Source organism: Calonectris borealis, chromosome Z (genome assembly GCF_964195595.1).
Source record: "Calonectris borealis chromosome Z, bCalBor7.hap1.2, whole genome shotgun sequence".
In the NCBI taxonomy this organism is placed as follows: Eukaryota; Metazoa; Chordata; class Aves; order Procellariiformes; family Procellariidae; genus Calonectris; species Calonectris borealis.
The window spans coordinates 83,912,266-83,933,735 of record NC_134352.1 but is presented as its reverse complement, the minus strand read 5'-3'; the positions used below and the strand labels follow the sequence as shown (position 1 = coordinate 83,933,735).

At 49.0% G+C, this 21,470-nt stretch overlaps 1 protein-coding gene across 4 annotated transcripts in view; it reads right to left on the bottom strand.

Annotated features, from left to right (window-relative positions):
- Window positions 1-21,470, bottom strand: part of LOC142075272 (CBP80/20-dependent translation initiation factor-like) — a 143,757-nt gene that overhangs the window by 43,009 nt on the left and 79,278 nt on the right. For all 4 annotated transcript variants that reach the window (XM_075136410.1, XM_075136411.1, XM_075136408.1 and 1 more), the window contains one exon: window positions 20,580-20,656. In XM_075136410.1, coding sequence (XP_074992511.1) covers window positions 20,580-20,656 — 77 coding nt within the window. The remainder of the gene's footprint in view (window positions 1-20,579; window positions 20,657-21,470) is intronic.

The following is a 21,470-nucleotide window of genomic DNA, read 5'->3' as shown; positions in this document are numbered from 1 at the left end:
GACTGCACCACATCGCAAAGCCCGGGAGGTTGGGATAACCCATCCCTGCTCTCAGGTGTGACCAAGGTGCTGGGAACACAGAGAGTCCCGGGAAGGGGCAAGATGAGGAGCAGGGCACCCCACCACGTGCATCCACTGAGGGTTGAGTTGATGGAAACAACCTCGTGCTTCCTCTAAGGCAGGAAAGCCGAGATGGTGGCCTAGGGTGACCTGCCAAGCTTAGGGAACCAGACCACGTAGGAACCCAAAGGCACCTCCCAGCTCAGGGTTTTAGGCTTGCGATGCCAAAGGGCGGAACAGCTGAAGCTCGAATCACATAGCAACATCTCTGAGAAAAGGAAGAATTCACCCCCAAAAAATGCCGCAGCTACTGGGAAATCCTTCTGTCCCTCTCTGCCCACCCTTTGCTGTAAGGACATGGTGCCTGTGGGGGACCCTGCTTCAGCTACAAGAGAGCACACCAGTCTCTTACCTCCTGCCTCTGTTTAATGTTAAATAACTATTTTCACTTCAAAGGCCAAATTCTGATCCAGCTCAAAACTCCCCCTGACTTCAGTGGGACCAGGGATTTGGCCATCAGTCAACGTGGAAACTTTAAGAGACGTTCGGAGTTACAAAGAAACTGCAGAAGAACTAAAAACCAAGGGGAGACAGTCAGGGTTGCCAAGCTGGAAATAGGATGGTATTGCTTGTGCTATCATTTCTCCACCGATTTTTTTATTTAATTAACTAAATGAGATACCTTTCAACAGAATTTAGATCTGACAAATGTCTGCTCTGTCAGAGGAGCCTACGCAAACAAATCTAAGGCTTCAGCTGTCTCGGTGATTACCAGCCTACGTGCTCAGAAATATGGGATTCCTGCAAGTTTTTACTACATCGTTTGCTCCCAAGGAAAGGGGCTGGAAGGCATAAGGCTGGGGAAAATAACTCCAGACACGTGGACAGCTGTGGTCTAAAACACAGTTGCTCCATCCCGTCAGCCCTGCTCATATCCCCCCAAGCGAGACAAGTCCTCTGAGAGCCCCCACCATTTGTCTGGCATGCGGAGAGCCGGAGGACAACGCGGGGTTACATTCTCCTGGTGGTTGCATGGAGATTTGGTTAGGAAATTCCTGCAAATACCGAGAGGTAAGGAGCTACATCCACTGGCACTCGAGACATTCGCCCATGGTGCAGAGCATACCGTACAGCCGGACGGAGTGAGATCCCGTCCGTGGGCTCAGGGACTGGATGCTCTGGACACCCTGGCTCTTGTCTTTGAAGAACCTGCCTGGACACCACGCTTGCCCTCAATCCCAGGCGACTCTCCCACGGGACAAACCCTCCTGGGCACGCTAAGCTCCTCGCAGAGGAGGGATGCTGGTTTTGTCCTGCTTTCGTGCAGAGCCTGATACCTGGTGGGCATGGCCAGGGCCACCCAGCAGTTAACAACCAATATGGACTTGCAGCCACTCAGGCAAGTGGTTGAGAACAACGAGTGGTGCCATGACCAAGGTCAAACCTTCTGCTTCCCCTTCATCCTTCTGGTGAATGAAAACGGTCCTCACTGCAGACAGAAAGTTTCTCTCCACCCTTTCTTCTGCCCAGGCAGGATCTCATCTCTGTGCCAGGATCAGGCCCAGGAATATGACGCTAAGTCTTGGGAGTATCTCATGGTCAGCTTTGCTATTAACATGTCCGCAATTAATTAGCAATTGCCATTATAAGGGATAGATTAAGATTTGCTGCAGAAATGGACTCTCTGGGATCTTCCACTCCTACGAGGATCCCAGATCCCACTTATCAGTGGCACCCCCCAAGGCTGGAAGAGTAAAACCTCCCCAGGGCATGCAGCAACTGTGCCTGCGAACGGAGGACTGGTGGGGCTGGCTCTATGGGATGAAGGGCCACCTCCTTTTTGAAAATCCCACAGTACTTTTCCATTGAGGGAGGGAAATTAAATACAACTCTTAGAGACACCACTGAAAGAGTTAAATTCACAGAGACCGATAGCAACTGGGTTCTTCACGGCTGTACTAGCTAGCTGCCCTGAAAAGGGCGTTCCACCACCACATCCTCCCTCTCTCCCCAGCAGCCGTGCAGATTACGTGGCAGTCTTGGATCCCATGAGTGGGGGATGCAGCTCCCCAAATAACCGGACTGGCAGCCCTGAGCGGGCGCTGCTGGAGGAGTTTGCCATTGGCACTGGCTTTGGACACCTAAGGGACATCATGGTCCAAACTGGAAGGCCTGGAGGAATCCAGTTAGGAGCTGGTGGAATTCTACAGCATCTAAAACTGGTCCTGGAAGTCTAATCCTGCACTGGGAGGTCAATGGAAATGTTGCTATTAATATAATGAGGAGGAATTTCTATTCTAGAGGCCTGATTTCCCCCCCAAAGTATTCTTCACCAAGCCTACCTCCAAAGGCACTCTGACGTTTTACGCGCATGTATAATGATAACTCAGCATTGCTTTGGTGTAGGGAGCATCGCAGTCCTGCCACGGACATTTTCTATCCTCGCTATGACTGAGAGTGGGAAACACTCAAATAAGCTTGACGGTTCCACACAATTTAATCAAAAACCTCAAAACCCCACAGAAAGCAACAACCACCAGCTCCAAGGATGAAGAACACAGGACTTCTGTGTGTTTTCCCTTTGGCTTTCTCTCTCAAACTGGTTTTGTTTGGCTCCAGTTTCATTTTTGTTTGCATTTTTCTCAGATGAGAAGGGAACAAGATGTCATGTTCACTCCTGAAAACAAAAATGAAATTATTCACACTTCTTTTATGCCTTTCTGTCACTAGGTTTAAAGTCTATCCCGATCACTAGACCCAGCCCACGCGTCTGGATGGACACGGCATTTTGGAAGTGTAGAAAATCCACCTGTCAGAATGGTGGTGATCAGGATCTCAAATCATCTTTGAACAGTTGAGACACGATGCGTGCTTTAGGTCTTACACGTACGCATCCTTGAAAACATACAATGAACTCCAGAAGACAAGCACAGCCAACAAAAACAACACTATGAGGGTAGAGATGTTTTTGATGAGGCTCACAGCATCTGGCTGCTGGGAAAAGCATTATGAAACCCTCAGATGAGCCACCTACCTGGGAACAACTCCCCTTGTCACCATCTTGGTCTTGGGGTACAGCTGCTGCTGACAACCCTCCTTTGGGCCTGGACATCACGTCTGTCTTTGTTTGCTAAAGATGATTTCCTTTGGCCTTTACAACATAACTAGAGTCACTATAAACCAACAGGGTAGCATTGATTTTTATGACAAGGGTGGTGAGACACTGGCACAGGTTGCCCAGAGAGGTGGTAGATGCCCCATCCCTGGAAACATTCAAGGTCAGGTTGGATGGGGCTCTGAGCAACCTGATCTAGTTGAAGATGTCCCAGCCCGTCGCAGGGGGGTTGGACTAGATGACCGTTAAAGGTCCCTTCCAACCCAAACCATTCTGTGATTCTATGATTGAAGGGCTTCACACACAGAGACACCCGAGGTGCTCACGCAATAACGCATCTAAAAAACAGGTGTAGGATTGACACAAAGCACGGTTCATCATGGGATGCACAATCTTTGGCTATGGGATGCTGACTGATTTGGCCTTTCCAAACACAGAAACGGACCCGATTTCTCCCTGTGCCTTCTTGCAGCATCACTTCACACCATTGGTGTCCACTACTTCTCCCACCACAGTGATGGACACGTCACTCACGGGACCACCGGATGAGCACCCAGTCTGCAGGCTGTGTTGCAGCAGCAGAGACAGCGCTGCTGGGCTGAAAGGACACGGCACAAAGTCCATCAGAGCAGACTCAAAGCATTGAAGAGCAAACTCGCCTACTGCTGAAGTCCAATGAAAGTCCTCACATGCTGCAACGCTTGGCCGCACAGGCTGCCTGAGTCAGCTATTCTCTTCTAAGCTTCATGGAAATGAATCTTCAGGAGGAATTTAAGTAGCTGTTTTGCAACACCAGCTTGGGAAAGACATCCCAAGTACAGATGGCATGCGAGATAGCTCCAAAACAGCTCTTTAAATGCTTTGCTGGATCTCCCACAAATCATTAGGGAATGTCCAGATGGAGGCCCTTGTTGCACAGAGCGGGCAACGGGCTAGGAAGACACCCCCTGGACTTCAAGGCTGACGGCCCAGACTGGTGTAGAAATCACTGCAGTGATTTCATGTAGAAATCGCTTGGAAATGGTTCTCTTCATAAGCTACATTGCTTGGAATTATGTTTTTGGATACTTAGCATATGGTAAACATGACTGCAAAAATTACATGAAAACCATAGGAAAATACAGGGACCAGGAACTGAATCCAGTTTAGTTGAGATAGTTTAAACCTGAAAGACACAACCACGGTACACGATGCTTCCCAAAAATCCACTGAGCGCAAATACACACAGATCCTGGACTACTGGTAAGAATGTGACTTGAATGAATATAGATTCATCTTTTACAACTATGCAGTAAAAGAGCTTATATCGCAGACTCCAGGCTGCCTCCTTTAAAAATACACCAAGGCTGATCAGTTATCCCGAGATCTGATAATCCTCCAAGAGATATAAGCTTTAAACCTGTGCCAAGATGCACAGACACAGCCCACCACCATCCCTCCATGGTCCTGTCCCTCAAGACACATCCTAAATAGGACCTATGAGCCCCCACCTGCTGCCTTTTGGTTCAGCTGTCTTCCTTTAGACCTCTGTGACTCTTTGACCTGCAAGCAAGGAGACATCCTAGGTTTTTTCCATCTCCTATTTATACCAGTGCTTTCTAGTGAAGAAATAAATGTCTTTCCTGTAGAAGCTAAGGCAAGATTTGACAGGATCTTCTAACAGCTGTCCAGACACATGAGCTGACCCAAAGTCCACAGCAAGCAATTACTTCCGACACGGGGATCTGGTAAAACCCCAACTCAAGGAGCAGAGATGCTTTGGACTTATGTGGGCCAGAAGCCTTTATCAAACACATTAAATAAACACCTTTAAAAATGATGCAGCACGCTATAGCTTTTAGCGTAGAGCTTTGGGAGCTAGGATCGATCTGGATGACGACTTATTGCAGCCCAGTGACAATCCTAAACAGTTTCCCAAATGTTTACCTAAGTCTGACCCACTGTCAAAAGAAGAGTTGTCTCCTCTTGACCCCATTCCTGCCTCCTCTCTCATGCTACCCTTAATGCTCACATGGACGTGCCGAGCTGTGCCGGGGTCTGATCCACTCCAAAAATTTACTTTCTCTTGGATGAGTTTCCACTCATCCGTTTGGAATGGAACACACAGCTCAGGGGGAGGCACAGAGCTGGGTCACCTTCTGCAGCTCCAGGGCCACGTAGCTGCTTGGGGACCAGCACCCCCAGCTTTAATCGGGAAATCGGGATGATCCCTAGCATCTGCACAATGCTGGGAATGGATGGAGCAATGTTAGTTTAAATGAAATAAAGAAGCCTGTTGTCCACGCGTGCCCCGGAGGCTGTCACGCTAAATAAAGACATTATCAGAGAAAGAGCAGATACTCAGTGCCTTCATGCCTGTTAATGACCCCGGCACCTTCCGAATCAATCTAGGGACTCTCTTTCCCACAGATGGTCCCTTGGAGACAGACTGCTGTGGCTTTAGTAGGAATAAATGGAAACAGAACAGTTAACAAATATCCAAAAATAGAGCGTAGTTAACTTTTTTTTTTTAATATGGAGATGAAAAATCCCTGGGTGATTTACGTGCCAGCAGAGATATTAGCTGCATATAATAGATGCAATATTTTTAATACTAATATTTTGGGCTGAGACAAGAGCGGGAATGGAAAGTATTTCCAGTGCCTTGACTTCTTTATTTTGCAAACATCAGTTGCTAACTGGGGTCAGACAGAAATATTGTTTCTGCAACAAGAGCCCAAACAACTCGAGCTGGCAACTTCTTCACGCACTAACCATGCCAGGAGGCCCTGCAGAGCTTCAGCACGTTGCTCCCTCCCAGGTCTCCGGGGCCAACGTTCCCAACTTGGGCTTGCGGGGAGAAGCAGCGGGTGGTAAATGCTCTCCTGCGGAGAGGGTGGCTACTTGCTGGGGCCAAAAACTGGAAGTCGCCACCCAAACTGTGCGGCCACACTGTTGAAGTGCTGCTGGGCTTCTTCAAATGGGCCAGGTCTCCTGGAAAGAATTCGTGTGACACAGGGGATGGCACAAAACCTTTTTTTTGCCCATCGAAAGCATCAACCTCTGCTTGCCCTTACCCCTCAGTTCAGTTGCCAAATAACTTTGGAGAGCAACCTGGCAGCAGAAAGCCCTCGGTGCTCGTTCCAAGCAATCACCAGCAACGGCACATTTATATTCAAGGACTGAAAGCAGGAGAAAGAAACAAGTTATTTCACTTTATATTCACTCCAGCAACCAGCTGCTGACACCACCTCCATGAACTCGTGCTGGAAAACAACGTGTAGATGGATAAACCCATTTCCAGTACTGAGGAGCCATGCCGGAAACACTCCACCAAAGAGAAAGCCATTTCAATAACAGATCGGTTTCCTAGTGCAGAGGAACCTGCCGCTATATTTCCTTCCCTCAATTCTGGCCGGCTGAAATAGCATCACGTAGACGGTTGTGTTTTGCACTACATGACACTGAAAGAGCAGCCTTGAAGGACAGTCTCATGGGTGACGGGGTTCGCACATACAAGGATCTGGCGGCCACGGGTTCACTGCAAGGTCTGCGGTGGGGGAAGGTCCAACCACAGCCCCTTCCCTCCTTTCTGCCTCAGTTTCCTCGCAGGGAAAGGGGGGTTGCCGAGAGCAGCCCTCTGCCAAAAAGCACTTTGAGGTTGATGGACAACAAAACGCCACAGCGTTGTTTCATCTCTGGCTGTCTTCCCTGGGGACAGCTCTTGCATCGCTTCCCCGTGGCTCTTCCTACAGCTGGCTGACTCAACAGCACCCTACGCTTGCCCATGCGATGAGGACTTTCCTGCCAGGTTGGTTAAGAGTAAAAAAGTCACATCATCAGCTACCAAAGCAACACCAATACAACCAAGATGATCAAGATGCCCCGGGTGGAGGGCCACAAAAATGATCTGAGGTCTGGAACACCTCTGCTATGAGGACAGGCTGAGAGAGTCGGGGTTGTTCAGCCTGGAGAAGAGAAGGCTCTGGGAAGACCTTATTGCAGCCTTTCAGTACTTAAAGGGGGCTTAGAAGAAAGATGGGGACAGACTTTTTAGTAGGGCCTGCAGTGATAGCACAAGGGGGAATGGTTTTAAACTAAAAGAGGGGAGATTCAGACTAGACAGAAGGAAGAAATTTTTTATGGTGAGGGTGGTGAAACGCTGGCACAGGTTGCCCAGAGAGGTGGTAGATGCCCCATCCCTGGGAACATTCAAGGTCAGGTTGGACGGGGCTCTGAGCAACCTGATGTAGTTGAAGATGTCCCTGCCCATGGCAGGGAGGTTGGACTAGATGACCTTTAAAGGTCCCTTCCAACCCAAACCATTCTGTGATTCTATGATCCCAGAGCAGGCACTGCTGAATGCTTCTGTTGATGGTCTTGCTTTCAAAATGGCAAAATCTGTTTTAAATGCTGACTCCCACTTTGCTGAACACAACTGAAAAGCTAAGGTAGTGGTCAACAGGCACTTAGCAGGCACAGCCACGTGAGCACTTTAACTCTCATGACATGAAAAGAAGTATGGTTCAAACAAGCAAAAGGAGGTATTTCTTCACATAATGCACAGTTAAACTATAGAGCTATGCTATAGGAGATGTGAGTACCAGGACTTTACAAGGGTTCAGAAAGCACATTGCCAAAGTCATGAAAGGAAACCCATCAGGAGGTACTGAACACAAAGCTGAGCAAATGTGGTCCTGCAGACCCTGAAAGTGTAAATTCCTGGAGAATCATAGAATCATTTCGGTTGGAAAGGAACCTTAGGATCATCAAGTCCAACCATTAAGAAGAGAGCACTGCTGGGAAGTAGCATTACATGCATAGCCTGTTCTTCTCACTCTCTTCCTGGTGTCCATTGCTGGTCACCAAGCCAGGTGGTCTGGTGTGACCCAGCACAGCTCTCCTCCTGCTCTTACTGACCTCCTGACCAGCTCCAGCACACCACTAGCACATCTAATTGCAAATGAAAAACTCCTCCCCCTCTGCTGACGCAGGACGGCATGGCAACCATAAGATAAGGCGAGTTATCTCCCAGCTGGGTGGAGGGGTTGCAGCGCAAGACACTCTGCACGCACAGCCAGCGGCACGCGCAGGCAATTACTGCCGCCCAGCTCACGTGCCGCAATTCATTAAGCCGCAGTAACGCAATCACCCAGCTGAGCCCTTTTAGGAACAAACCACCAAGACAATATTTTCCCCTGGGGACCTGCAGTTCGGAGAATTAATTTAGTGTAATAACTCCCAGTGATGTGGCTGACAATCAAACCGAAAGAAACGATGATCTGTCTCTAAATTGCCTGTAACCAACCCTTCGGCTGATGCCCTGCTCATCGGCGACCGCCGGCTCTGCTCAGGCAGGAGGGGCAAGTGCCGACTGTTTGTTTGGGACTTTCATGCATATGAACACTTAATCCTTGAGGAACCTCATCGTGAAGGACCAGCACTCCAACAAGGAGCTCTTCACCTTGTTGGGATGCTCAGCTTCAGCCGCTGCAGCTTTTTTAGTCACATGTTTTAGTTTCAGGGAGTCCTGCGAGGAGCAGGGAGTTGGACTCGATGATCCTTATGGGATCCTTCCAACTCGAGATAGTCTATGATTCCTTTCTGAGATGCACCTTTAGTGGGGTTGTTCCTGAGAACGCAGCCTGTCAAAGTTTCTAAATCTTAAGCAGGACAGCGACTATTACTTTAACAGCATTTCTGCTTAGGTGCTTTCAGCTGTCTAGAAGAGTTTTTTGCATTGCTGCACTCTAAACACTATGATTTAGCTAGATGCTAGCATTGCCACCCATCATTGCAGGCAAGTACACCACCAGAGACTGACTTTTGTCCTTAAAAAGAAAAAAAATTATTGGTCCTGAGTTTGCTCAGGAGAAGAGCTCTCCCACAAACGGCAGCTCTTCACAGCCCACCATGGCTCAACTCCCCTGCACCCTGCTCAGCCTGGACAGCCGTGACATCCCTGGTGGGTTTGGGATGTTCCCTCTGCACCCCCAAAGAGAGTCTCCGTGGTGGCTCCAGTAACCCCCATCAGCTCCCAGGAGGGCACAGAGGGGACAGGAGCATAAGGAGGAGGATGAAAACCTGATTTCCAGATGCTGCTCCATGGGTTCAGACCCACGTTAAACCTAATTAATTTGACTTGGAAATCGTGCTGAGAAGGAAAAGGGTGTTTCAACCTTTTCAATTCCTTCTTCTTCTGCTCCAACACCATTTGTTTAGTTCGCTAAAAGCACTGCAAATCATGTAGCTCAATGCTAGTTTTCAGCAAGTACCCAGTCCATCCAAAACATTTCGTTTTGTTCCAGCTCGGAACAGCACTCCGGCACTAAAATAACGTCTTGATATTGTTGCTTTCTTTAATAAACATCCTCTCCTCTCACTGCAAAGCCCTCAGTAAATGGCCCTGGAAGAACAAAAGACATTTCTGTATTGTTTTAAGTTCTCTTCCTTTCTGAAAAACCTCAATTAAAACAGTGAAAAAGCAAACGTGTCCCTACTATACTCTGTAATTATGAACTCATTTCTATTCACTCGCCCAGCAGGAGAGGTTTGTCCTGGTGACCTCTGAAAACGGATTTCTAAGACTTTCCCTAAATTTCACAGCCTTAAAAACGACACGTTCACATCAGCCGTAAAACTGTTCACCTTCGCCTTCACCCAAAATAACTCGCAATCTTAAAATCCAGGGTGAGGGCCATTCCTGAGACTATTTTTATTTGTGAAAGGAGCCCTAGCGCTGGCCGTGAATAGATCAGCATGGGAGCGGCTCTGGAAATAGTGCAACCCTTCAAGGCAGCGTGAAAATTGCATGAACACGGGCTGTCAGCTTATTGTAAAGAGTTTTCAAATAAATACCTTGCATGGCACGCTCCCGAGTGATTTTTGGGCTTTTCTTAGCAATCTTTCCAGCACAAAAACTACCTGGCCAGAAGAGGACGCGTGCCATTGCGATCCCACGCGACGCTTGCAGGAACAAGCATGGAGTTTTCTTTTGGTAAAGTCTCACTGAGAAAACATTTTGTGAGAGAAAACGCTGGGACAACTTAGTTACAAATATATATCTTGGTTACATATGGGCGTATACATATATCTTTAAGCAGAGAGTGAAAGATAAGGAGGGTAAACAAGGGAAAACCATTTTTTTGTAAGAGATTAAACAGTGGACAAGAAGATGATGCCTGAGAACTCACAATCAGCTAATAACGAATGCAGAGCAGCAGATTTTCATGTAAAATAAAGTAATATTGTCCTTTAAACACAAGCTAGACAACAGCTTTAAAATTCACACACAGGACCACAAGCCACACTGCTTTAGGGTCCATTCCTAACCCTCCCATGATTTCATGTGCCCATGACACGCTTAGGCATATATATTTCTTTTCTCTTAACATTTAGGACCAAATCCAAGGGAGCACATATACATCCACAACACAGCTTAGGCAGAGCTGAGGACCCTACAGCTCTCATCAAACAATTCCCCAAATCCCACCCAACCCCAAGGGCTTGGGTCAGCTCACGTTTTGTCTGAAATTTAAGCGCCAAAAGCATCACTGCCATGCACGTCCTGAGATGCCACCATCTCCTCAGACCCCGCCCAGTTCAGCCAGCTTCTGCCTTAGGACATAGCAGATCCACGAACTGAGCATCTACTCACCAGCTCCCTTCTAGAAGAAACCTTCTAGAAGAAACCTTCTAGAAGAAGGTGCAAATTGTTAATTGAAGTGAAAACGAGTTAGGGGTTGTAGCAGGAGTTGGCAATGCCTTTAAGGGGCTCAGGGCTAAACCCTTCCACCTGTGATGACAACCTTTTGCTCTGTTGACACCTGTTTACAAAAAACTAAGGGCAAAAAAGTCAACTACAGACTTCACCCAGGCTGCTGAAACACCAGTGACCAGGTGTCCCAGGTGACCCAGGTAGGATCTACCTACCCAGCTGATGAGTAAGGATGGTTCGTTCTGGTCAGTGAAGCCAGGCAGCCTCAACAAGGGGTCGAGCTAAATGTGGGTGAGGGATCTCATCAGCCATGTGCATCTTCCAGGTACAGACACAAGCCCATTTTCTTCAGACACCAGAAATACTTATGGCAAGCATGGTCTGAAGTGGAGACTGCTGTCCTCAAAGCTTCTCAAGAAGTGCCAAGGCGGCACTCTCTGCGAGCATAAAAATGTCACGGTGGAAACCCTTGCCTTCCTTGGCTGAGGAGAGATTTCCCCTCCATGAGACGGGATAGAACGGGATGCCCAGTCTCAAGTCTTTGTTCTTGCTGAAGAGAGCCCAGAAACAAATCCCCGTCCCAGTGCTTCCTCCGGCACGAGGTCTTTTGGCTCAACTCCTCTCACAACTCTTTGTTTTTCAGACTTCCTTGGTTCTGATCAACATGGGAAGGCAAAATAAAGCAAGGAAACCTGTTCTCATAAGCTGGCCAGACTCATTTTACTTATGTGGGGGCCAGAAGATCTCAGTGAGAAGTTTTCCAGGGCTCTCCAAGCACCTGTGATTGCCACCTTTGGGAATCCCCACCTTGTCCCAGGGGAAGGGGAATCCTCCCTCCTCTCACGCAGCACCACATTATTGTAGGGTTGCTCACAAAGTTCAGTCTTGCGCAGGACTTTTACCAGAGTGCCATGGTGGAGACTTTCAGGCCCCATGCATACATGCTTAGCATACAGAACAACAAAAAGAGAAAATAACATTTAATGCATGGAGCACATAGGCATGGGGAGGGGGTTACACAGCTTCACAGAGATCTAAACTCCATGGCAGCTCAACCAGTACAGGTGGTGGAGACTGTGGAGGGAGTCACCTGGCCAAATGCCTGCTTCATGCTGAGATGAACCATCCTCCCAACTCCACTGACTGCATCCCCTCTGAGCATAACAGGAACTTTGGCACCCAGTTCATATATAGTCAACGTAGTTATGGACACATGCAGTGGGATTCAGATGGTGGTGTCACTCGAGATGCTCTGTTGCATCTGTCCGGCTCCCACTCCATTTCGGTGCAGGTTTCACAAGGTCCAGCGTCTGCTAGCTCCTTGCATGGATTCATGATATGCTAGGGCATCTGAAATGAAGGGCAGCTTCATGGAGCTTCATGATCATGGAGGTGAATCCCAGCAGTCTCTAATAAAGGTGAGAACTGAAATGAGGTCCCCCATGTGCCCCCCAGGGCCTTGAACACAAGAGCAGTTGTTTGCTAATCTTCTCCCTAGTTGTTCAGCCACCACAAGCTCCTGCCCCCCATTGCCTAACGCTCACAAGAATGGGTAGCAGCAGAAAAGGACTGAAGAGCTGTTGGTACCAACATCCCACTGTCCTCCAGCCCAGCCCCTGCTGCCACACAGAAGAAAGATACCTCATAAATACAAAGTTTTGATGAAACCAGGTGTCCCTCCACCATAGCCACACACTGAAGTTCTCCTGGATTTTTTGCTGGAGCAATTATTTTGCTCTCTGTGAAGTAACATCATAAGACCCTGAGCTTATCCAGCAGGCCATTACATTTCTATTGAGGTTTCATAACAGTAAAATGTTTTGCCGGTGGCACATAAAGTCTTTCAATCAGCTGTAGAGATGGAGAAAAACAACCTGCAAAAAGCCTCCTGATGCCATAAAGTCTACTGGCAGCTTGGCAATTCAGGTTAAATTTAGTCTGCAGGACAGGGGTCACTTCAGTCGCCAAGATCATAAAAAAAAAAGGAATAAAAAGTCTTGTGTTGTAGAGTTTTTATGTAATGACAAAGCCGCTCTCAATAGAGAGGTGGCAACCCTGCAGCTGGGAAACGCACCCAGCTCTCTCCTGCCACTGCCTCCTGGCATTAAAAAAAAAGAACAATGAAAGGAAAGGATTAAATTTGCTTAGATGAGTATCTTTTAACCCTTCTGCACCATGCCTTTGGCTAGGCACACAAGGAGGACAGAGCAGATACGGAGAACAGTAATGGATCCGCATCTCCTGAAGTCCTGCTCATGTGGAGCGTGTCCTGTTGAACTCACGAAGGTTTATTTTTCTCTTTACATTCGTCTTGAGCCCACGGAGCGCTCTGACGTTCGCAGAAGTACGTTTTCGCGCATCGCATGAAATGCAAAATCCTTTTAGTTGTTGCTAGCATCGGGAAAGGAGCTGTAAATACGGCATCGCTTTTCACGGTGTGTTTTGCCGGCAGGATCGCAGCCACACCATCTGCCTTCAAGGGTGACTCACGGCTGGGCATATTTTCACTGACACCCTCAGTGCCTAAGGGCTTAGCGGTGATCACAACGGCAGAAACAAGAGCAGCTGGGTGGAAAACCCCTACTCACCCCGCCACAGCTTGAGACATGGGTGACAGGCAAAACAAACTCCCCAATGGATGCCAAACACCAACTGCTCCACCTTACTGCTACTGGTGTTTCACATGGACTGCTTGGCTAATGGGAAGTCCCTATGTGTGCAGCTCTGGGGACAGTGCTGGGGCAGGCAAGTGGCTATAAGATGAGCCAGTCTAGGACTGATGCTAGATATAAACTTGGTTGAACTTCAGATGGCTTCTGCGGAGCTATTTGATCATCTGTGTCCTGTAGGTACTGGGGATGGGATTCCTGCACTGGGATGGTGTTGGACTATTACAGTGCCATGCCATGTTGTGTCCTGTTCACTGAGCCCAGAGCATGGTGCAAAGGCAGCGAGGGGTCTTGATGGAGCCAAACTACCTCCAGTTCTCAGCTCCAAGAGGCCCCTCTTGACAAGAAGCTGCAGTGCCGTCCAGCAGCTCCACCCATGGCTGAGTCACCTCCAGCCGGATGCCCACGGGTCGTCAGGAGGCAGCTTTTTGATCATTCAAGGACCGCTCCTTCAATGGGGAGCCTGGTGCAGGCTTTGTTCTCAACAATCTCCTCCTGGGAGCGGGATCCCAGCACTGTGACCCCTGGCAGAGCCTTCTCCTCGACGCCTGGAAGGAAGGGCAGCAGGGCTGGGCGATGCCAGCATGTCTGGCCAGCGCAGTTCTGCGGGTAGGAAGGGGCTCCTGGTTGACCTCTCCTGATACCATCTCTGCCCCACTCCATCACTACCTTGCCCAAAGAGCAGCTGATGGACTAGCCAGGTCCCAACACCACCAGGTCTTCCTAAGGACCTACCCGATAGCCTTGCAAGAGGGTATGGGAGTAACTACAAACACGGGGAGGAAGGACCTTGTGCCACTGCAACCCCCTCCAGTTCCCTACATCTGTTACTCCCTTGGTGGCAATCAAGGCAGACCTTCCTCTGGTTTCCAGTCTGAATTAAATGGCCAGTTTTATTGGCTTGCTGTTCACAGCAGCGCATTCCTTCAGCAGAAATAGCCCTTCTCCCCCTGTGCCGTTTACCCCCGGGTACCTTGAGAGCATCCACATCCGCTCCCAGCCTCTGCCGGGCAAGGCTGCACCAGCCGACATGTGCGAAGCAGCATTTCCTTCTCTGGGCTTTCAAGTTTATTTTATCCTTCGCTTCCCTGGGTGACCCTGGATCCTCATATTAACAAACAGCAAAAAAAAAAAAAAGCAGAAAACTTTTGCTTTATGTCTCATCTCGTCTCAAATCCCCCTTGCTAATGGCTCCATCTCACTCCAGCATCACGCGGTCCTGCAACTCCCACCCGACCCCATACCTTCTCCCTGAATGAGGAGATCTTGCCCTCGAAGGAGCAAGCTGGGCAAAGCTGATTCCTGTGATGTTTTATGACAGGGTAAAGTGGTAGAGTGCCCTTTATGGTGTTTTGAAAGGAAATTGTACAGGAACAATGTCCCGAGCAGCGTGGCTATTGAAAACCCTTCACAAAAGGAGTTTGCCACAAGAGGAAAAGCGGCTTAATCAGTTGAACTAATCACTGTAGGTGGTTGAGTGTCCCTGAGGGTCTGTAAAATCAAATATAATGGGAAAAGAAATATATCACAGCTTGCCTACGCTCCTCGGTGGAGCCGCCGGCGGATCTGGGACGTTCCCTGCCTGGCCCCGAGCCCGCCGTGACCGTCCTTTGGGCCGTCCCTATGCAGGACCACGCTCGCCTCCGTGCAAGACCCCAGCTGGGGCCACGTGGACCAGCGGGGATGAGCCCCAGGAGGTCCCTCAGCCACGTGGTGGCCCGTCGGGATGAGCCGGGCTCCGAGCAGGCAGGCAGAACAGGGGAGTCCACCCACGTGCGCTCACCCCAGCTAACCCGGTTTTCGGCGTGGGCGCGAGCAGGAGGGGTCAGCGGCGCTTACACAACCCTCCTGCTTCAGGAAGAGGAAACCGTCCCTGACAGCCACCCGGGGCTCTCCGGGGAAGGAGGATATTTCTGCCTCCCCCAGCTCTGAATCTAATTAAAAACAGAAAACAACACACACACACAAAAAAAATCCAGACTGTTTTTTCCTGACCATTTAAGTGTAAAGCCAAGTTAACGGTAGGAAGCAAATTGGGACAACGCAAGAGAAAACTTGGGGACATTTCTGTAATCCTGTTGTCAAAAGCCGTAAGTATTTGGGGCATGCTGAAGGGAGATGGGCAAAGCACATGAGCCTCTTTGCTCCCACCCCTTCTCTCCGTGTATAAGCCAGGAGGACCTACGCGGTCTTCTGCTCCAGCTCCTTATCCCCATGCAAGGGCTTTATGAAGGATGGATTTCCCAGTGCAGAAACACCCCTCTTAAACTCCCATCCAACAGGAGAAGTAGGAGATGACACAAAGCTCAGCCACAGCTAAGGGTGATGGTCCTTCACCTGAGGCTGGCCGCGGTCCCCAACAGCCCTGGCCAGGATGGGCAAAGCAGCTTCTTGTGGCTTTGGTCATCCCAAAGCCTGGAGATACACCAGCTGTGCACGGAGGAAGCACAAGGGATCCACACCTTTTCTATGGAAAAGAGGAATTCAGATGCCTTTTGGAAAGAGGGGATTGATTAACTCTTAGGCTTTTACTCCATTCTCTCCAAGACACGATGCTGCACTTCTCTCTATCATCTTCTATCCTTGCCCATAGACTGACCATCAAAAGCCCCGTGAGAGACCAGCCAGCATCTATGCACACATGAGGCATTCAGCCTGATCTGACTTTTGAATCCAAAAAGATGTGCTTGAACCAATGTGATTATGATGGCGCAAACTTTTTAAGACTTCTCCAGCGACCTTTTCCTGGTCCTCAGCAAAACTGTCCCCTTCCTCAGGTGACGCAGAACAATTTCAGTACTCTGTTAACCAGAAGACCAAGAAGTAGGTACAGACTCACCTGTCTTAACCCATCGTGACACCATATATTTCTTGTAAATCCTATCTAAACTGGGAACATTTCTTATCCCTCCTACAAGGCTGGTGCAAGCCTCTGTGAGTGCATTTCCGGGCCATGGGGTTTGGACAGCCGGACCCTCCATCCCAAAACACATCATACCAGGATGCCGTGGGAACTAGAGAAACCCTGTGCAGCACCAACTTGACTTGCAATGCTTCAATAGACATTTAAGAAATGGCGTTTTTGGGAACTTTTTGAAAAACAAGGGGCCAAACTCAGAGCCCACCTGCCCAAGAAGACCATGTCCCAGCTTGTGCTCCGCTAGCAGAGAGGCAGCGGGTTGCGAAGGGCAGGAGACGACTTGAGAAACAGGTCCCAGAGTATTTCTTTTCTCTTGACTACCTGCATGAGATAAAGGCAGGAGAGGTTCTGCCACTACCCAGGGAAAATGCCTCCTTCACTAGAGGTAGTTGCCTACGGGAGGTCAAACCAAGTTGCCTTTGGTGATATCTAGGTAGGGTAGGTCTTGTGTGGCAGCAAACAGCAGATCAGTGTTTCGGCAATAAAATCCTCATTGGTATTCAACACTTGTTCACATGGGCATCTATGAAAAAGCTTGCCTCTGCTGTTCTCCTTCAATGCTCCCATCAAGCAGCGATGCCCTCCATCACCCTCATCATCAGAAGGTGGCAGTTACACCTCGTGTGTCCAAACCAAGAGAGAAAACACAGGGCACAGGATTTCTGTCGGGCCGGTAGGGAGGGTGATACCTCTCCCTGGTCTCCTGCGCTGATTATAAGCTCTTTGTGGCAAGGACCTCGCCACCTCCTGTAGGCTTTTCTAACACCTTGTGCAACCAAACTCTCTACCAGATGTGGCTCCGATGTTGATCGCTGTAACCAAAAATGTGTCAAACAGGACCACAGTGGTTCTCAACTGGGAAAGTCAAAACCTGTTTTAATAATCTGCTCTTTGTTTCTATCTTATACAAAAAATGAGGCATGCATCACATGGAAAAATGATTCATGGAACGTAAAAATGTATCGTATATAGAAGGAGAGAGCTATGGTTGCGCGCCCATAGGGTTGCTTCTGCCCATGGGAGTGAAAGGTGCACGGCAGAGACCTCAGGGTAGGTGAGCCGTGCTCCTCCACAACGCGGTGACAGCATTTCCCGAGGAAAGGTGACGGGAAGGAAGTGGGGACGGGCACTATTTATAGCACGGCCGGACGTCAGCGTCGTTTCGCATGAGAAACAAAAGGTGCTTCGCTAGCCCAAGACGTGGCCCCTTCTGAATGTCACCGTCAGGGAGGGGAAAGGAGCCCGCACGCGCTCTGGGGAACCGGTATCATTTATAAGACCAGCTGGAAAAAAAAAGGCAGATTTCTGGGTACCGATGTGCTTTATCAGCTCTTTTATAATAGCTGAAGGTCAGCTACACCAGGCAAGGCCAGCTGGGCCTGTGCATCACGCAGATGTTGGCCTGGGGGTTGACTCCTCGACCCAAGCTGGATGTCCACTTGTGAGCAGGGACTCCTGGACATGGCAGGAAGATGCCCACCATGGTCACCCGGGATGTGTCATCCTTCTCAAAAGAGGCAGGTCCTGGGCAGGGAGAGCCGGTGCACCACGGACAGGCATTGCTCGTGGGGTCTGGGTGCTTAGTGCCAAGTGCTCATCGCCTTCAGGAGAAGGGGAAAAGCTGCCCGATGAAAACCAGACCCAACTGCGCCAGGGCTTTGGGGCCACACTTACTTCTAACCAACGGAGCAGGACAACCTCTTTTCTTCTTGCAAATCCATTGCATGTCAACCCTACTCCCACCCTTGGCTGCTACCAACTCCTTTCTAAGAAACCAGATCTTCTTCCTTTGGGTTTGGGCATCCAGAGTTGCTTCCCAACCCCCCTCCCAACCCATGCACCACCAAATGGCCCCGCTCAGCCTCTCCCAAGCCTTTGCTGCCTCCGATGCCCCATCCACGTTCTTGCAATTTTGAGTCTCTCTGTATCCAGATGAGGTTTAAAACAAAAAGTCCGTAACTCCCAATTGTTTTGCTGGCCACAAAATCTCATCCTGAAGGACATTCATACCGCTGTGTGGCTCCACCAGCTCCAAAATGAAGCTTTTCTCCCTCAGAATGATGCCTGGGACATTAAGATAATAGCAGTACAATTAAGTGTGAACTGCTGAGGTCCCCAGCTGAAGTCTAGGGGATGGGACCTTGCCTCTTCTGCTTAAATAATTAATTAAGAGACTGTTGTTTCACTCCAGCTCCCTCTACCTCGGCTTCTTAGCTTTTTGCGATTAAAATAAGTATGTTTTTCTGTCTAAACTTTGACACCACCATGGATGTCCATGGAGGACTTGGGCAGGACTGCATACCCTCTGCTCTTTCCATTTTATTTCATTTGTGACTGCTCAGGGCTGAAACGGCCCCACATCTCCTCCCGCATGATGCCGTATCAACTGGGTTTTAAGGCTTCTGTCTCTCCTCCTGGGATATTATCCCAGTGCTACTCGGTCTGGGCTGTATCTCACCCCGCGATCTTCCAGCCCCAGCCCAAGGCAGTTTCTTTTGGTATCTCTCCTTGCCATCTGCGCGGGAGGCAGGGATGCCCTGGGGGACTGAATGCTTCTGTCTGCTGATGGTTTATCTGAAGGGACCAGAAAGAAAAAGAAGTAGAAATACACGTCTGGCGTGATCCCGAGGACTGGCTGGTTGTTCGGATGGGAGGGAAGAACCAACACGCAGTTTCATGGCTCTGGTCCAGTGCAGCTTTGGGCATGGGGCTTCAGGCAGGAGATCCCTTGGCTCTGCAGGTCTCCTCTCCCACAGCATCACGCACTCTTCGGATGATGGAGGAAGACCCGCTGGGTGAGCCGGGATGGGAGCAGGATGCTCCAACCTCTGCTGCGATTTCTCGGGGAGCCCAGCCCAGCGCTGCGAGGAAGCCCACCCAGCTCTCTCTTGCAACAGAAGCAGACTTCAGCTTGGTTTTAACCATTTTTCAGTGATCACAGGGCTGCAACCCAGCTGAAACAAGCCCTTTTTTTTTTTTCCTAAATCACAAGACGAAATCGTCTTTTAAATTGCATACAGGAAAAAAGGAGGGAGCCCCAAAGAGGAGAGAAAGAGGAGTTTGCTGCTGAGAACCACCCTGCCCACAGAAGAATGTTTCTAGCTTGCCTAAGCAAGCTCTTTTCAGCTGTTTTTTGGTTGCTCGGTAAAATCTGGGAAAACCAAACCAAGCACAGAATTAACTACACCGTGGCTGTTCACGAGTCGAAAAGTGATGGGGAGATTTGAGGACACACTCCAACAGCCATTACAGGTGTCTGCAGGACTCCCCTGAAAATCCCCCCGTAAGGCATCACAGCACAGATACAGGTTTCAGATCGCTCTAGGAGAAAACATTGGCCACTTTTTCTCCTGTTAAATAACATTAACCTTGCAAACTCCCAGTTTTAGAAATGCTTTATTGCCCCCGTTGTGTTGTCTCAGCCACAGCAGAACACGCCGGCAGAAATAAAGGTGCATGTACAACTCACTCCCTTATTCCCCATTTATTTTCACATTTAACCATAATCACCATAGTCATATCAAGGACTCTAGATGCCCTCATATAATTAAATATGCAATTTACACAATGAAATATCCAATTGACCCAATTAAATTAACTCAATGGATTGAAATCACCAATGCCACAGGAACTCAGCTGCCTGTTTAGCACATGCCCTCCTTCACGCAGACAGGCATCCGATGCTTGCTGCAAACCCCTCTCAACCATACCCACTTTGCAGGCGACCCCAAAAGTCAGCAAATTTTGCTTTTGAATAGAAAGAGAGGAAGCAAGTTGCAAGGACTCAAAGCTTTTACAGATAATACCTTGCCAGCTGCCTCTTCTAATACAAGTGGGGGGATCTGGCTATGCTGGAATAAGTATAAGGGGAAGATGAGGTCCTTAAGATACTCCTGGAGCAATATAGGACATACATACCCCAGATTTAAAAGATTAACCAGGGGGATGGACAGACTGCATTTTCAGGACGTTCGTGTTCAAATAAGGGTTCATGGCATTAACCCAACGCTGGCAGTTGCTAAACAGCAGTATTGTCCAAAGACACTCCATGAGACAGTGGGGAAGATGTGCAATGGAGAAGATTAAAAAAAAAAAACACATTAAGGAAGTTTCACCTACCTCCGGTCGTTTCTCCTCCTTCTGAACAGTTTTTTGGTGTGTGCGATTTCAGCTTCATGAGGCAACGGATGGTAACCCTGTAAAACAGAGAGAAAAGCAGAGATCAGCTCCAAGATACAGGATGCAGGATCAATATGGAAGGGGTCAGAGTGAGACAGAGCTGTACACCCAACATGTGAGCACGATAAAAGAAACAGTTCCCATCCAAACATCCTTACAACATCTCAGACCCTATCGAAGCAGGTCTGGAAATCCCCAGACTTGTTGTACCCTCTCAGGCCGTTGCAATGAGCAGGGAATGAAGTTATCTGCAATTTCCGTATGGGAGAAATAACTGGACCATGTATGATGGATCCCAACGTACACTATCTACAGGGAATTCACCCACCTCACACATGACACTGCTGATACTGGTGCACCTAAACCATCCACTTTCACTGGGTTGTTTCCTTCGGATTTATTTATTTATCTAAAACTCAGCTGTAAAAATGTCCGTATGGGGACGATGCTCAGCAGCATTTTGAGGATACTGGAGTAAGCAAACATGAGCCACAGCTGGCTGGCCTGTTGGGGCTGTGTCCCCACGCCATTAGCAAGTCAACGACTTTGTCATGAGCATCTCGCTTGTGCTTGCCCACTGGTGGCTTCCACCTACAGGAAACAACTGAGATGACCAGGACGTTAAATGATTTGCCCCGGTCATGTCAGTGGAAGAGCTGTGTGTAACTCAAGCTGCTGCCTTGTCCTCTCTCCACTGAAGGTGCCGACTCTCTGACTTGGTATGTTCATCTGATAAGGGGGATGCTGTATTTACCATCCTACTATGGGCATCGTGAGGCTTCATTAATGTGAGCAAAGAGCTCCGAGGTTCCTGGATGAAAGGCACTATGT